At 37.3% G+C, this 17192-nt stretch overlaps 3 protein-coding genes and 1 long non-coding RNA gene across 6 annotated transcripts in view; 2 read left to right on the top strand and 2 right to left on the bottom strand.

The window, feature by feature from the left end:
* Window positions 1-2811: 2811 nt before the first annotated feature.
* Window positions 2812-17192, bottom strand: part of LOC105570286 — a 17789-nt gene continuing 3408 nt past the window's right edge. Inside the window, exon 3 of the long non-coding RNA XR_001009576.1 lies at window positions 2812-2822. This is a non-coding gene — a long non-coding RNA (uncharacterized LOC105570286). The remainder of the gene's footprint in view (window positions 2823-17192) is intronic.
* Window positions 3669-13121, top strand: LOC105570282 (pro-resilin-like). 2 transcript variants are annotated; one of them, XM_012027373.1, is made up of 4 exons: window positions 3669-3805; window positions 5040-5115; window positions 10398-10784; window positions 11683-13121. In XM_012027373.1, the coding sequence occupies exons 2-4, from the start codon at window positions 5101-5103 to the stop codon at window positions 11944-11946; spliced, it is 666 nt and encodes a 221-aa protein (XP_011882763.1). In that variant the 5' UTR covers window positions 3669-3805; window positions 5040-5100; the 3' UTR covers window positions 11947-13121. The 2 variants fall into 2 exon arrangements, with proteins under 2 accessions (XP_011882763.1, XP_011882762.1); XM_012027372.1 differs by having other exon boundaries at window positions 4990-5115.
* LOC105570283 (mitochondrial inner membrane protease ATP23 homolog) lies at window positions 13416-15265 on the bottom strand. 2 transcript variants are annotated; one of them, XM_012027376.1, is made up of 6 exons: window positions 14923-15265; window positions 14477-14522; window positions 14296-14377; window positions 13910-14134; window positions 13570-13797; window positions 13416-13483 (listed from the first exon to the last, which is right to left on the bottom strand). In XM_012027376.1, exons 1-5 carry the CDS (start codon window positions 15146-15148, stop codon window positions 13600-13602), a joined length of 777 nt encoding a protein of 258 aa, XP_011882766.1. In that variant the 5' UTR covers window positions 15149-15265; the 3' UTR covers window positions 13416-13483; window positions 13570-13599. The 2 variants fall into 2 exon arrangements, with proteins under 2 accessions (XP_011882766.1, XP_011882765.1); XM_012027375.1 differs by lacking the exon at window positions 13416-13483 and having other exon boundaries at window positions 13519-13797.
* LOC105570284 (translocon-associated protein subunit delta) overlaps window positions 16297-17192 on the top strand; it is a 1896-nt gene continuing 1000 nt past the window's right edge. Inside the window, exon 1 of the mRNA XM_012027377.1 lies at window positions 16297-16701. Within this exon, the coding sequence (XP_011882767.1) occupies window positions 16453-16701 (249 nt within the window). The 5' untranslated portion in view covers window positions 16297-16452. The remainder of the gene's footprint in view (window positions 16702-17192) is intronic.

The following is a 17192-nucleotide window of genomic DNA, read 5'->3' as shown; positions in this document are numbered from 1 at the left end:
GTGTGAAAGTAATAAATTTTATATGACAATATTCATTAATGGATAACGTCCGCTGGAAATATTGGTAAGTGGGGAAGCAAGAAGGAGAACTGTATGAGAAAAAGGAAACTGATATTTTGCATTCCGTTGGGACGAAATATAATTCGAGGCTTGGGAAAACAGGTTTTCGGGAATGTAATTATTTGCATTCGCATCGATGGAAATAATGAAATTATCGGTTTCTCAAAACATATGCAATGCAAATGGAAAGTTGGTATCTCACTTATCTTTCATTTCGGTTGTAATGATCAGAACGTTTCAATTACAGACGGATGAGAAATTGCAAAATGGAAAATTACGCTCGCGAGCAATCATCGATAACTTAGCAAAACAATCCTAAGAACCATGATTTTGCTGCACTCACTAATTAACGTCATTATTTACCCAACATGCTTATTAGAGCTACTGATCAGTTGTCAAATAAAATATATATAAAATTTGCAAGAATATTTTTCAAAATATAAAATCTTTAGGCGATACCTGTTTACTAATAAAATGCAAAGAAAACGCCTTCAAATAACAATATATAATTAATATTGCTTTTAACCAATCCAATGTAGAAAATAATCCAATGTGGAACATGTTACATTTGCAAAAAGACTAAAAGCTGAACAGAAATAGTTTAGCCAACAATAAGAATCAAAGAGTCTTTGCTGAAGCAGTAATTATGTGATCATGGAATAAAAGTATTTCGCACCGTGCAAGATTGACAAGAAACGGAAATGAAGAAATAAATAATAAGCGCGCTAGCGAGTCATGATTTATCCGCGCGCGAAGCAGCTGCAGATCGAATCGCAATATTTCTCATTATTCACATGTGCATTTCTCATTTTTTATCGGCGAGCTATCGCCAGCCTCGCCGATTAAAGAAAAAAGAACCGAGGAAGAGAATGTCTTCCTTATGATCCGTTTGATATCATCCTGGCGCTAATAGACTTACTTTCCCGCCACAAATCGCACATTCCATAGAACCATTTCAGGCGCAACAATTGTCTATACGTGGACAATCATGGACAAGAACCTATCACGTATTTTAAAACTACATAATGCTAAATATAGTGTATACAATTTTTGTATACATTATTATCGATTTAATCTTCTCTTAAGATTATATTTTATTATGTTATACATATATTTTCATTATAACACAATATGACAAAACAAATCCCAAGTGACATTTAAACAACTATTTGTTACAATGATAGTTTTCTTGGAAATAATTTTGCATTTTATGATAAACAAATTACGGTGCAATAAACAAGAGAAAGCAAAGTGTAACTTTTTGTGACGCAAATGAGTGAAATAATATAACTATCAAAAATTTTGATCAAATATTTCGATAATTAACGACATTTTACAGTCAAAGGAACGAACTGTTTATTCATAAATATATTTCAACTGCGTAAATATAATTAATATGTATGTGGTGTAAAAATAAATAAATAATGTAAAAATTACAGAAAGACTGATACAGCACTGATACAATCGATTATTGTAATGCAGGACTTGATACATTCTGCAATTAACGTTGAGAGATAAATTAATTTTTTTCCACGTTATAATATAACTAGGTTATTGTTTTAGGCCAATGATATAAAAATTCATGAGAATATGAGGAAGCGATTGAGTATGATACGAGAATTTCTCTTCGTTCGCGGAAGAGTTATGAAAGGGTTAAACGTCGCGGGAGAAGCACGAAGGAGCATCTGTGCTCGGTGAATTCGAAACCTCGTATTACGCCATCGATTACGCGGATGACCGTATTGGAAACTCCTTAGAGCGAACGCCGCGTGCATCGAGCAGTAGAGATCTCGTCTTTCGCGGGTAACTGGACGAAGATCGCCATTCACTACTGTAGAATAGCTACGACGTGATTCTTTGCATCTTGATTTAGCAACTTCAAATGCTAAATAATCGACGGCTGACAGGAATACAAATGAATCTTACAAAATTCGACTCACGAAATTGAAATGAACAATGCATATTTCGACAATGGAGAAAATAATCTTTACTCCAAATCTTCTATTCGACCTCTTTCGCGGAAAGAAAAGCACGACAGCTGTGAGATAGACGTAAGTTATCATCTCATCTGGTATCGAAATTAAGTTTTCAAATTATTTCGATGTCTATTTAACTGAAATATTTATTTAGCGTTTCTGTCAAGAATTGAAAGTTTTAAACTTACTAACGACAGAAAATCATATAAATCGATCCAGACACTCAATATATTTTACATACGTTAATTTTTATATAATGGTTGCTGAAAAAAATATTTTTAAATATCTATCGATTCTCTAAAACACTGTTGTATAATTCTTTTTACTTAACAATTTAATTGTCTGATTAGATACTCTATCATATATTTTGTCTACATTTCAGAGCTGCGAGCCAAACTGGACTCTTCAAAATAAAATAATCTGAATAAAATAAAATTGCTACGTTACTAGTATAATATTGTACTAAAAGCACGTAAGCAATAGAAAGTGTGTGTCAAAAGAAATTGCATTGTGCGATAATCTATCAGTTGTGTGAAATTATCACACTTAATCGCGACGATGGAAACTTATATTCTGATAAATCGAGATGGCGAGCCTTAATCTATTTAATGGAATAATAAACTAGCGGCTAAAAGTAGTAAACAAATATTTTATGCGTACTAAACGCGAGATACTTGAGTAAGAGGATTTAGAATATAACATAATTTCTTATTAGCCTGCCGTATTATGCGCGGATGACGCGCAGAAATCCTCGATCCCGCTCATACATAGTTACGTATTACGTCTCTTGTTCGCGAAGTGCTCATTTATTATGTAGGTTTATCGTAATATAATTCACACCGTGTTGCATAAATAGGTCGATATGGCGAATGGTACCATACGCATTATCGTATGCGATTTATTCCAAGCTCGTTGAATCTTTATTTTTGTCTAGTTTATTTAATCATTACTATCTAATTATAGCAATCTAATTATTATTCCGTTATCTATCAAGATATTACTTCGTGCCACTTATCTGTAGATATTTATATCATTTTTACTTGACAGAAAGTGTGCTGATAATATTATATTGCCACATTATTGTTTATATTATTAAATATAAATTATGTTTCATAACATTAAGTCGTACTTTATCACGCCGAGGATATTTTATGTTCTTCAATTTAACATTTAGATATGACTGTTAAAAAGTGTGTTCGAGTACAATTACTTAATATAAACTTAACGGCCGCAGTTTTAATAGTTAATACCAGACACTGTTTGCAACTTTTTCCAAAAATGTATACAATTCGCGTCCCCCTCTCTCCCTCAACGCTCCATAGATCAACATCATTGAATGTGCCGACGTGAATTTCTCGTGTACAAGGAAACGCTCTTTCTCAGGCACGTACTCTCGTTCTTAACATAACACGAGAAACCAGGATCTCGGAGGGAACGTCGCGCGCGTTTTGCCCTCCCGATCTCCGTGCGATACTCTAAGGCAAGGTAAAGGCGTAGTGTGATGAGGCAAGGGTGAGACAAGGCAAGGCAAGGCAAGGTAAGGCACGGCAAGGAAGCCGCCCCTCCGTATGACGGGCGGAGGGGCCCCTCTCCTTGCCGCCTACCTGGGTCCCAGCACACCGTTCAAGAATCATCTTATTAGAGTCCCCCATGCTATATAAACCCATCGTGCCAGCATGCCGAGTAGTTACGTACTGACTTTATTCACAGTCGTGCGCCGGAGAGTGCATCGACGACATAACAGCGCAGCATAATACATTGCACATCCTGTTCGTATACGCATACGCACGTGTGCTACATAATCCTGCCGATCGTATCACCTCGTTTTGTGAAACCCCCATCGGGAAGTTGTCGATCGCGTAAAGCCTACGAATCGACACGTACGCCGGGCAAGATCCCGATGTCAATCTCGCGTCTCAGTGGTGTATCGTCACCGATCATTAGAATCGACATCGTCGGTTTATCGGGGATTTTTTTCAAAGCAGTGCACGATCAGTCGGGCAGTTACGCACGACATAGTCCCTTTAAATGGATAATTAAATTGCTTGCTGGTGCTTTAGAAAATGGGAAATACGATTCTTACGAATCGGCGTCAAACTTCGTCGGATGACTTTCGTGTGCGTTATTGCCACACGTTATTGGCGCAAAAAATTAAAAATGTGACACTAATTTGATACTTTTAAAGAAATTGATGCAAATAATACCTTTAACTGGAAATATTATCCAAAGGCAATATCTTCCTAAATTATTTTTAAACAAAGTTTTTGTTTATCAAAAAGATAAGATATTTATATAAATATATTCAGAATAGATCGCGCTGTTGTTCAAATGACAAATAAAATTTTGCCCTAAAATACGGTTCAAAGAATATTACTGGAAAAGAACAAAGTAAAAAAGTCTATATAGAATAAAATATATTTTATGTATATTGTTTGGATATACTCAACTTTTGATTGTTATATTAAATCTACTTTGGATAATTTGTAATTCACATCACAACTTAGAAAAGAATTCTATCTATAGTTTTATGTGTAAAATTATAAAAACATTTTGAAGATTCAGAAAACATACATAAAATATCTATTCAAAATACACACACATATACATATTAAAAAAATATAATTGTAAGTAGTTTTCCCAAAATCTGATATGAGTTATAGATCGTTTAAAGTCTATCGAAAAAGTCGCAATACTATAGGAGCGCGTTGAAGACGCAGACATGAGAAAAAGTCGTGCGCTTATAAATTTCTTTTTTCTAATCGTATATGAAAATACATTTAACAAAAACGCGTCGTAAAAAAAATTAGATATCATAATGTATTTATAAAAATGTCATCATCCGACGCATTCGATATACGTGTTTCCCCCCCCCCCCCCGCGCTCGTACATTTACATATTCGCTCATGATCATGAAATATCTCTCTCATGCAGTGTTAATTTGAAACTTTTTCAGTGCGCGTTGATTGCTCTACTAAAGGGTTGTCTCGTTGTTGTTTCCGCTAGCGAGTACGCGAGTTAGCGTGGTTCCAGCACGTCGACCTGTATCACCTAGTGCGGCCGAAAGATGTATTACTTGCAGGTACGTGCGAGATCGACTTCGCTTGTGTAGTTATTAATTCGCTGTACACATCACGACACAGAATTGTAAAAATTAAAACTTGATCCTCCTGCCATAAAAGACGTAATTGCAACCACACGAGTGTGATGCAATTAGCGGCAAGACGCGCGTTACCACCCACGTAGTCCATCAGCACATTTACAATTAAGAAGCGCCATTAACTTCAAAACCATCATAGTTAGAGTTTTTACGATCACGTGGAGAGAGAAAAAAATGTGAAATTGATCGTCGAGGGACGAATTATTAGATAGGCCCTTACATAATCTTTGCTTCGCAAACTTTATTGTTCATAACTGTCTCACGCCTCGTTCGCTGCAATTCATTATAATTATAAATAATTTATGGTAATTTGCAGCGATAAAAGTCACTTGTAATTTATTGTCATAAAAATGACGGTGTATTTCTTGATTGTTTAAAGAAAAGACAAGCGACCTTACGCTCGAGTGAGGTTTTTCGACACGGCGCGACACGGGGCATTCAGATCTTTAATTGTCAATTATGAATACCGATCAGCGTCGCTGATTAACTCGTGTCGTCCGTCGAGAAAAATCCCCACACGAGTCGAGACGCCCGCGAGAGGGAAGGTGCGTGGAAACTTGTCTTGCGGTACGTGCGTTGATATTAACCAAGATTATATTCTCCCTCTGCACTCCGCGCGACCTTTACGTCGTTTATAAAGCCACGTACGACTCAATCCTTCCCCACCCAAAGAGGTGTTAGCGCGTTGATAGAGCGGCTTTGTTATAAATCACTTACGGCTGTCGCCCGGTTAATTCGCATCGCGCTTGATTAATCGAGCGATCTCTTATCCGCGGCAAATCGATAATCGCCGCGTATCTACCGTTAAATACCGCGCCGTTTGCGCAGGTAGCTCTGACCAGCTGTCGATCACCTTACAAGGAGAGCCACGGTCACGCGAGATACAAAATTATCTCCCTCGACTGACAAATTTCATATGAACGGTAGAAAGACGGAGAACATTTTCATTTTAACTTCCATTAAGCAAGTATCTCAGCTGTCCGCCGCCACACGTAGAAACGACTTGCGAAAAAGTCTAGACTCTCCTCTCGATAAGCTCAGCCCCGAAAGGATTCAAGTTATCCGCGAGTTTGATCCGGCTGTGCCATTGTCATTAGCGTGTCTCATTATCTCATTCTTTTATTAAAATATGAAGGCAAGCGATTACAACAATAGTCGGTGATATCATCGCGCGATATGCACGTCAGACGCGCGCCCACACGACGCGCGCATCGACATTATAATGAGATATTAATGAACTAACTGGGCGCGCATGCAACCGCATTTGTCAGCCCCGTCGGAGTGACTTCTCACGCTTCTCCACATTTCGATTGACTACTGGAACGAAGTTGCGACACCTCCTGCGAAGCGTTGCACCGCCGCGGGACAAGTCTTTAGATGCTCTCACCCCTCTCTCTCTCTTTCTCTCTCTTTCTCATCTCTCTCTCTCTCCCTTTCTCCTCCCTCTCTTCCTCTCTTTCGCTCCCGTGTGTTTATATTTTATATTTAATGCACACCTCTTCTCCGGCGGCACGTTGCAATCGAAGTACAGGGTTAAGAGCATAATACAAAGGTCTCTACTGTCGCAATAGAGCACAGATCGCCGGCCGCATCTCCGAACAACGTTGACGTAACATCGCCGGCATTACTGATTCGATCTGCTCCTTTTTCACGTCGATTTTCCCTCGCGTCGCCGGCCGGAGCTAATGGCCGGCGACGAATCGCGCGTATCGTCGCGTGGGTCTGTTATTACCGCCGGAAAAAAGATTCGCGATAGAAGTCCCGCGGTGCGCTTATCGTACGCGAAATTGCGCTCTCGTCGTTGCGCACGAATAACGTTCGCTAACCATCCTCTGGCTCTCTCATAGTATATTAATCCTTAACGCTGCGCGCAAGTGAATGATCCTTCACGCGAGCGCGTTCCTACGTTTTTCATTACCTCTGCCATTTTCAAGGAAAACTTTACGTAAAAACTCGTGTCCGTTTTATTTAATGTTCAGTTGCAACGTATACGGATAACAAACATATATATCCATATACGAATTGTACGAGAAATGATCACTGAGATTAATTAAAAAAGTGATTATTATCACGAGACACGGTAGTGTCTCTCGCCAAGTATATTTAACGTTGAACTTATTCTATTATTATTTCGCACGAGTGTATTTTAAATAGATACATTGTGCCTTTCAATAAATTTTATATTTATTAATTTACTATTAATTTATTATTTATATAAACGTTTTGAGAATCAAGTGATTTTTTACCAGGTGCAAATCAATTGAGAATTTCTTTAAAATTCATTATTAATTTTTCCGCGTCATTTATTATTTTCATCGTTTATACTTGATAATTCATCTGCTGATTCATGTAAATTAAGTTACTCTAATCACTACATAATTAATTGCAAATTCTCTTATAACAAATCTTTTAAACTGTATATCGACGCTTGATGTTTTCTGTATGATTAAGCACTTAATGTAACATTCAAGTGTGTTACAATACATTTATGAAGTTTACAACGCTAATCGTATCCGACATCAAGTCAGAATTTTAAAACAATTTATTTCGAATTTATAAAACATTTCCCTTAACTCTTTTTGGATTATGACAAGTCATAAAAGCTGAATATTATGTTAATTAATGTAACACAAGTAAATAAATGCGAGACATCGGAATATCGGAAAATAAGAAAATATCAAATATTATCTATGATCTTTACATTCATAATAGTTTTATGCAATTACCGCAAAAAAATTATATTTGCATTCCTATGCGAATAAGAATGCAAATGCAATTTGTAAAACTTATCGTAGCAAGTAATGCAATAATATCAATGATAACGGGCATTGGAAATCATAAATGTACGATAGATTAGAATTATTTTACCCGACCCCGTGCGTTTCGACAGACTATAATTATTTCCATCAATCTCGTCAAAAGTCACAACTCGCGGGATACGTTGCGCTACGAAAGAAAAAAAAAATCCCCCTGGCATCTTGACGTACTAAATATCAAGCTCGGTACTAACAGAGGAGACGCTTGATTTATTAAAATTACACACCTCATAACATGATTCGCCTTGCGGCTCGCACCTGTAGCTGATAAGCTACGCGACAAATGTCAGTTTACACGCGAGAACGATCGCGGCGATATTCAACACCGGATCTGAAAGTCGAAGAGCGCCTATCGAGTGTGGATATCGGTATAATTCAAACAAAAGATCCTACTGTAGTGGACACGTGGTACGGTGGAATCAAGGCTCGACGGAAACTCATATATCCGGTCACATTAGCCCGTCGCATAAACCTTAGTCATTTCGACCCATTTCCGCGCTAATTACACGCAAAAGAATAAGCTTGAATGTTCTTTCTTTGCAATAAAAAAGAATTGGCTAGAAAAGATGTAACTTTATGTAAATAATATTTTGCCTATACGTAGTAATATATTTAAAGAAAAAGAAACAGTTCGTCTACGATAAAATATGAAAGTGTATATTTTATTTTGCGTATCAAGACACGATAAGCTAAAGTATGTCGCGATGAAATTAGATGAAAGAACGTGGCCGAAACTATGCTAATATATATGAAAATTAGAATTGCAAAAGTAAATACGGAGCCTACGTGTCGAATGTTAATGCACATCTGTGCTTAAGGCACTAAACTGTCTACATCGGTTTACGACATCGTGACAACTTATTACGTTCGCATTATATAGACCTGGACGATTTCTCGAAATGTCGACTGTTGACATATGTTCCGGTTATAAAAACACATCTTCGTTGCGCATTCATAACGCAAAATGCGAAATGATGCATTGCCACGGTAAACTTGCAGTGTCTTCAACGTCGTGAGTTGAGTAATGGCCGCGTTTGTAACGCTTTATTACACATCAAGGCATAATATTATATTTATTTCAGTTTCGTTATTCCGGAGAGATCTATTATTTAAAGATGAGTGCGTTTTTATTAAGGTTTGGTAACATTTTCCATGTAATATAAAACGTAACAAAAAAACAATAAATAAATTTTTAACAAGAATAGGAGAGAGAGAGAGAGAGGGAATTTATTCTCTGCAAGATTTAAATTCCTAATTTCTGAAACCGGACGTAAGAGGTGACAAGAATTTTCTATCTAAAATTCACACATTTTTAATAAAATTATTCAGTATTTATATTTATAGTAATATAATAATTTGAAAAATAGAATTTGTAGAGACGATTATCGACTATAATCCACATATGTGAATCTGGCAACTTTTCGAATTGATATTTAACATGTATCGAATGGAGTTTCATTTCAGGAGATTTTAATAACGCATTTTTAAGAACTCGCTAGCAATTCTGATACTTCATGTGACATAATTAACAATTTAGAAATTCAGTTCCTCAATCGAAATTGTAAGGCAAAATTTGAACCAACTATAATGGATAAGTATTATAATTATATCGTTTGTGAAAAGCAGATTCACTTTAATGTAGGTATCTTAATTTTCGTCAAAATTTGATAAAAATCTTTCATCTGGCAAAAGTATTTGTTGAAAATCATAAAATTCAATCTCGCAAGAAATTCCGATCGATTGTATTAATTTTGTAAAATGCTTGAACGTGTGACGTGAAAAACTCACGCAACTTTCCCTCACGTAGTACGGTAAATTATCCTAAAGTCCTTCAAACTAAGAAAAAACTACGTATCATAGCGCGTAGCGGCGTAAGAGAAGTTTCTATCCCTGGCACTTCAACAGTCATAATTGAACAACATGTTATCCACTTATTTAAGATCCAAGATCTCACACTAAGACGATGCAGTAATATTTCATTAAAGCAGCCGCCAACGTTCTTCTCTCATTACGAAGAACTTCTCGTCGATGTAGTAATATGCACATTATAAAAACTTTGCGAGATGCAGCTTTTTCCTGAACTCAATCGTACATTTTACTGAAGGTTCTTTATTCTATTGACACCCACGCGTGTTTCAATACTCTATAATTTAACCGAGAATTGTAGGTCAATACAAGCGAACGTATTAACAATATTCGAAAGAAATAACAATATTAATTTCGATCTTGCTCAGATTCTGCCTGGCCTAAATGTTGACCCGCGTATTAAACCTCGCTTTAATTTTTCTAAAGGCGAGAGATCAATCTTTATCTAATTTAATTTCATTCCGCGGTCAAATGCGCTCCGAGAAGGTGTTTTGTCTCAACTACTCGATTTCTCTTGTGCAGCTGGTGGTGCTCTGCGTGACGGTAGCCAGCGTTATTGGTGATCTACCACCGGGCACGCGACGCAACACTTATCTGCCGCCAGAGCCGACGAAAGGCGGTTACACATACAGCAAACCAACGGTACCATTCCCGAAGCCCACGCCGACGTTTCCTTCGCGTCCGACCCCGAGCTTCCCCGGACCCAGACCAACGCCGTCGTTCCCCGGACCCAGGCCGACGCCGTCCTATCCCGGACCCAGGCCAACGCCATCCTTCCCTGGACCTAGACCGACGCCCACTTATCCAGGAACCCCAGGAACCTTCCCGACACCGTCGCGTCCGACACCAACACGTCCCTTCCCGGACTATACCGGCCAACCAAGCGATGGTGACGGAAACGTTATCGGTGTAAGTATACGCCAAAACGAAATGAATTTAAAAGGGACACAGAAAGGAGTGGACAGTGCGGCGTGGCCCTTTGCTTAATAAGAGAACTCGGAAACTTAAAAGAAGAGTAAAAAACGACTTCGTCTTTCATTTAAAATAGAATTGGTTATTTTGAGACTCGGCAGATTGTATTTCTTAAAAGTGGAGGATATCCTACAAATAATTCCAAGTGGAAACGCTTGAATTCAAGTTCGGACAATTCAAACAGAACTATCAGTTTGTTCAATTGGTCGAGCTGCTCAATCGATTCAAGTTGAGACTCAAAAGTAGTTGACATATTTAATAAATTTTGAATGGTTTGGGTATTAAAGAAAATTCAAGTGAAAACAGTATTCATTAAAAGTAGGGAAAAAATGGCTGCTGCTTGTTTCATTTTAGCCTCGAAGTCAAATCTAACAGATTGTGCGAACAGATCGAACTATTCAAATATATCTTCGGGCTTGAATAGTTTGGGTGCACCCAGAAGCACGACCGCTCACTGGGCGCTCAGTGAGCTCTTGTATCCGAATGATGTATATTTTTAAATCTAAACGAATATGCCAATCGGATACAAGTGCTCACTGAGCGCTCCGTGATCGGTTGTGCTTCTGGATGCACCCTTGGAATAATTCAATCTTAAAATGCAAACTGTTCGAATAAAAATTCCGAGCACTAAATATTCGCATTTAGATATTGAGCTGATATAATCTCTCAATTATGACAAGTAAGCATGACTTTTTCTTCAAATTAATAATCGTTTCACGCTGTCTATTCTTATCTGAACGAGATGATATATAACGAGATGATAACTACCGATTTGTATCCGTAAAATTCTGTATATACATATATGTATATGTTCATTTTTTAATTGGCACTATAGCATGATCATCATCATCACGAGCCTGGTATGCCCTTCGACTTCAACTACGCCGTGAAGGACGACGCCTTCGGCAACGATTATTCCCACAATGCCATTAGCGACGGCGAAATCGTCCGCGGTGAATACAAGATACAACTTCCGGATGGTAGGACGCAAGTTGTACGATACACCGCGGATTGGCAACACGGTTTCAGCGCACAGGTCTCTTACGACGGGAATATTCGCTACGACAGACCGGGTGGAAACTTCAATCGAGGCTACTAGCTTTAGCGTCGGGTTCTAGGGTTGTTCAATTTCTGTTAAATCGAAAAGACTACAGAGCACAACGAATCGTCGCATATACCGTATGTAACAATATTTTTAAAGATATTGGAGATTAGCAGGGATGTATCGTGAAAATATGATGGCTTACGTAGAGGACAAATGTTCGCTATATATTTCTTACTACGATACCGACAATAAATCCAAAACGTATTCAGCGTTTTAGAATTCACGAAAAGTTCACACATAACGTCGTTCCTCGCGAAACCTTAAATTAATCTTCCCCCCCAAAAAAGGCGAACATACGATTTTTCACAACTTTTCAATGTTTCGATGTTTCGATATAGACTTCGATATGTCGTCCGATACTTTAACGTTATCTAAATCAGTACTTTATTTAAATTCTACTTCTCTTCGAAGTAGAACAGTGATTGTAATTGTTTAATTACAATCTTTAATCGAGAAATTGAGAAACTTTTCACAGCTCACATCCGAGAAAAATTACTGATAGCATGTATTGCTAATTTCAATAAACAAATTAAAATCTATTTTTAACATAACATTTCGTAAGGAATAGTGCTATGTATTATATTCAAGCAATTTTCGAATTTTAGACAATCTATATATCAGTGTGATTCAATTTTCTGCCTTCTGTTTACAGCACTTAAAGAAAGAATTTAACAAATAACACAAAATTATAAATTATATTATGAAATAAATTAAGAAACGTACTTATTTTTCATCTGTGATACATAATTATTATATTATTATTACATTTTGATCGCGAACTAATTTCAACAGCAAATCGTGCAATTGTTGCAATCGTGAGAAAAGTTGGACCACATTGATATATAAATTTCCTACATATTTTAACGTGCAATAAAATCGTATTGTTTAGCACTGCTTTGTGATAAAAATTATACAGAAGGAAAGAAAATAGATATAGAATAGACATATAATACTCTACGTTTATGCTATTCTGTCCTGCTTTGTGCACTAAAATCTCTTGTTTTGTCTTCAATATTTGAAGTTATAATTTAAGGTTCTAAACAATATTAGTGTATAGATAATTACCAATATAATGTAAAATTAATTCACGATTAAACTATGTAATGACATAACTATAAACAATCATATACTTAAGAAAAATTCACTTACAATAAAATTTATAAACGATATTAATATCCTCCCTTTCTGAAACACTGCCAGATTTATATAAATAGAAATACTTCTGCTATATCAACCCTAGTTTCAACTGATATGTGTAATATGAATAAAAATTTTAATTAATAATCTGTACTAATTTTCTATATTAAATAAAATTTTCTAAACTTCTTAAATAAAAAATATTCAATTACTGTCAAATGTTCCACACAACTTAATAAAGTCTGTACATCGTACTAAAATTTCTGTTCATAATCTCTTACTTGACTACTGGAACTGTATCTGCAAATTAATGAAATATATACAGATTTTTAAGTTCTTATTTCTATATCGTTAAAGCAAATCTTTTTCCATCCTTTTCCCACGGAAAATGCGGCTAAGTATGAATAGAAAATAAAACTCATTATGTACAGTATTAATAAACGCTAGTAAATATAATCAAACATATATTTAGACAATTACCTAATCTTTCTCACACAATTTCTTAAGTATTTACATATCATATCCATATAAATGTCCTTCTGCATACGCTCTTGGCATATCAAATGAATTTCTACGAAGTCTTCTACCAACTGGTTCCAAATCATTGTAACATTTTGTGAACACCTTTTCAATAGCCGCGTTTGCCACTTCTGCCGATACTTTATGCACAGCCATCACTGACAATCTAGCTTTGTGCTTTACGCAAGCCTGAATTAATAACATTATACATTAACACATGGATACTGCAGTAAATTAGAAAGAGCTCTCATACGAGAATGAGTACATCGGCGATAATCGATCTCTTCGAATAATAATTTACCTGATGCGTCTCTTTTATGTTAAAGAAAGACGAGTCGCCTTGAAATAGCGAGCTCATAAAACTACAGTGTGCAAGATTTGCCGCTCTAATTTCTGTACAGGCTAGATGCTCGATATTTTTCACGTCTAATTCATTACGGCAATAATCAAACATGTGAATCATTTCATGTAGAAGAACTCCTCGAACCATGTTCTCACTAGTGGCCGAATTTTGACAGACAACTATCTGTGAAACAAATAAGTTATTAGTCTCTTAAGACACACATATAAGTAATAGGTTTTTTTTACTGATTGTTTTATACTGACAGAAATAGGATGAAAGATATATTTTATTAACACATTTAGCGGCGTAAATAAATTTTAATCAAGTGATTTGAGAAAATTCACCTGATTAAATTCTGAATCGTATCCACCAGTTGCTATCGGATTGCACACCTCGCAAGAAATATGTCGTCGGATGTCTATTTCGCTGGAATATCAATAATAATCTAATCTACTAAGTACCAGTGGAATAAAATTATAAATTTATACACACAGTATGTACAATATAAAAGAACAAATTACAAACCATCCGGAACCCTTCAGTGCTCCCAGCATGAGTTTTACTATGGGACCTAAAAGCGACATATAAATGAAATAGTGTTAGATGCAATTGGATAAAATCAGAAAGAACATAACACGATGGATTATTGCACTTAAAACGATTGGAGTATAAATTAAAACAACGCTACGCTCTAAGGTATCGACAATATAAGTTTGCACGGCTTCACTTTTCACTCCGTTTAAGCCTGATCTTACTAATGTAACCAACGTGTTCTTTGTGATCTAGAAACGTTCTGTTTTGTAGCCAATAGATGTGTAAAAAATTGGTGCAAGTTGACGAATTATACATCGCACAATTGTGCACTGGTCGATAAATCAAGCGTTTCGATTTGCTTATATAGAATTGTCTCTAGACGCAAAGAGCACATCGTAGATCAGGCTTTGTACACAAATGTAAAAGTCAGGTCTTACTACGGTTTACACATTTATAAACGTTATCCTCGCATCTGTTCTTGTCTATCGCTTCTCGTCCCTCGGCACCAATGAACCTCTTAAACCAGCTAGGCTTAAATTTCTCTCCTCTCCTCTCCGGATACATGTCCGAGCCCCACAGATCGCCGTTATTCGCGGCTGCTCCTTCGCCGACGCCGCTCTCCTTCTTCTCTCCCTCGTTCGCCCTCTCATTCTTGATCGTCATCGTCGCGCGAGTAGAAAAACCGACGTAGTAAATCCAGATAAATAAATATCAATTGCACCGAATACTCTCGCGCAGCGGCAAGCGTGTTTCCCCAACTTGAGGTTATGGTAAACCCACGTGAGTTACATCATCTCTCTCGCAGCTGAGAGAAGACTCGTTTAGACTCACTTTTCAATTCATTTAATTCGTGCGCATAAATGTCATCGGCATTTTCTGAACATCTAAATTTAATGATCGTGAAAAGGTTAAAAAAATAATCACAAGACATAAATCTCATCGTTTGTAAAACAATATTAAATTGTATACAGTGAACTTGTAATCTTCGTCGATATAAAAGTGTGGGAAATTTCTTTCCAAATAATTAAGTCACTGACGCGTATAATCTGAAACTCTTTAATATCATTTTCACGCGTGGATTATCTGTTTGTGATTTCACATCTGCATAATCTATGCCTGTTTCTACTTTCCTTATATTTCTTTATCTTTCTGCCTCTATCCCAAGTAGAACAAGTTAATCACAAAAACGTCAATGTGACATTAAAATTTTACGTCATAAAATGATCGACATTTAATCAGAGAGCCGAGAAGCGACATATTCCATCTTAGCTCAGAGAGCCGAGAAGCACCTAATTCCATCTTAGCTCAGAGAGCCGAGAAGCGACTAATTCCATCTTTTAGCTCAGAGAGCCGAGAAGCGACTAATTCCGTCTTAGCTCAGAGAGCCGAGAAGCGATTACTTCGATCTTAGCTCAGAGAGCCGAGATGTGACCTATTCCATCTTAGCTCAGAAAGCCGAGAAGCGACTAATTCCATCTTAGCTCAGAGAGCCGAGAAGTGATTACTTCGATCTTAGCTCAAAGAGCCGAGATGTGACCTATTCCATCTTATTGTTAGCTCAGAGAGCCGAGAAGCGACTAATTCCATCTTAGCTCAGAGAGCCGAGAAGCGGTGTATGCATTCAACTGAGTTATGACGGCACAAGTGAGATTTATCTGAGTTTTCATGTAAAAGGAAAGCAACTATTATCGACGACAATTCAAGTTTCCCTCGCAACTACAGTCTGAAACATATGGCGGATCAAGGCGCCAATCGAAGGCCGTCTGGACGGCAACGGGTTCCAGAGGAACTTTAGGTAAACGCGAGCTACGCCAATCCCATCGACGTGGCATGTCAGTTTAGGTCGGTTACTGGCCGGTTGGAGTTGTTGGCGCACGTTGGCACTGGCTGGCCGACGCACTTTCCAGGCGACGCTCCTCGCTAACAGTTGTCGCAGTCGGAGAGAACGGAAAAGAAATTTGTACAAGATGAACAGGATTATCCTTTTGTGCGCGTTCGCGAGTGTGTTCTCCGCGGCTTGCGCCGAGACCTGTCAGAAGCCCGAGATCGTCGCCTCGTCATATGTGACCGAGGACGCGACGGTCCTCACGAACGTCGCCTTCACCATGCAATTCGTGCTCAAGTGCAACAACGGTGTGAAGGGAATCAGTTTGTACGCCGAGGTCGAGGGCAAGACGTTGCCGGCCGTCAGATTGAGCGCCGATAATAAATATCAGGTAATACGCTGTCCCTTTCTTTTGGGTAATATGCGACATTTGTCTCTCGCCCTAATACAGGCTGGCCCCGAACGTTCTGGCTAGACTTTGAGATTTTTTAGAAAATTTAATTCCGAACCAAAAATTTCCTATAAACATGGGTCGAAAAATGCTTCCTTACAAAGTTAGCGCATAAAAACTTCTGGAATCGCGGTTATTTTATACATTTTTGCAAATATCGAGAAGGATATTTTTTAATAAAAAGTACCGAAATATCTTAATAAATTTCTTGGGAAAATCAATAAAAATAGTCCTGTTTAGTCCTATAAAACTTTTAAGTCTGGCCGGAACGTTCGAGGCCACCCTGTATAAGCGAATCGAATAAAGATAGTAAATGTATCTAAAATAAACAAATATCAAAAATTTCATGGCAATATTAAAAATTGTAAGATAAAGTAGCACAGTGTAAACAAGTACTGGAAAAGTGGCCACCCTGTATAAGCGAATCGAAC

This window comes from Vollenhovia emeryi, unplaced genomic scaffold, assembly GCF_000949405.1.
Source record: "Vollenhovia emeryi isolate VEMERY1.0 unplaced genomic scaffold, V.emery_V1.0 DF939121.1, whole genome shotgun sequence".
In the NCBI taxonomy this organism is placed as follows: domain Eukaryota; kingdom Metazoa; phylum Arthropoda; class Insecta; order Hymenoptera; family Formicidae; genus Vollenhovia; species Vollenhovia emeryi.
Note: the sequence above shows the minus strand (reverse complement) of the source record. Positions and strands in the feature narration are given on the sequence as shown.

Excerpts from the sequence above, each read along its gene's own strand:
- LOC105570282 (XM_012027373.1), top strand. Across the intron at positions 10,785-11,682 it reads GTGACGGAAACGTTATCGGT|CATGATCATCATCATCACGA; the intron begins GTAAGTATACGC and ends TTGGCACTATAG.
- LOC105570283 (XM_012027376.1), bottom strand. The coding sequence starts at position 15,148 with ATGACGATCAAGAATGAGAGGGCGAACGAGGGAGAGAAGAAGGAGAGC. Across the intron at positions 14,523-14,922 it reads TTATAAATGTGTAAACCGTA|GTCCCATAGTAAAACTCATG; the intron begins GTAAGACCTGAC and ends TGTCGCTTTTAG. Across the intron at positions 14,135-14,295 it reads ACGATTCAGAATTTAATCAG|ATAGTTGTCTGTCAAAATTC; the intron begins GTGAATTTTCTC and ends TTTGTTTCACAG.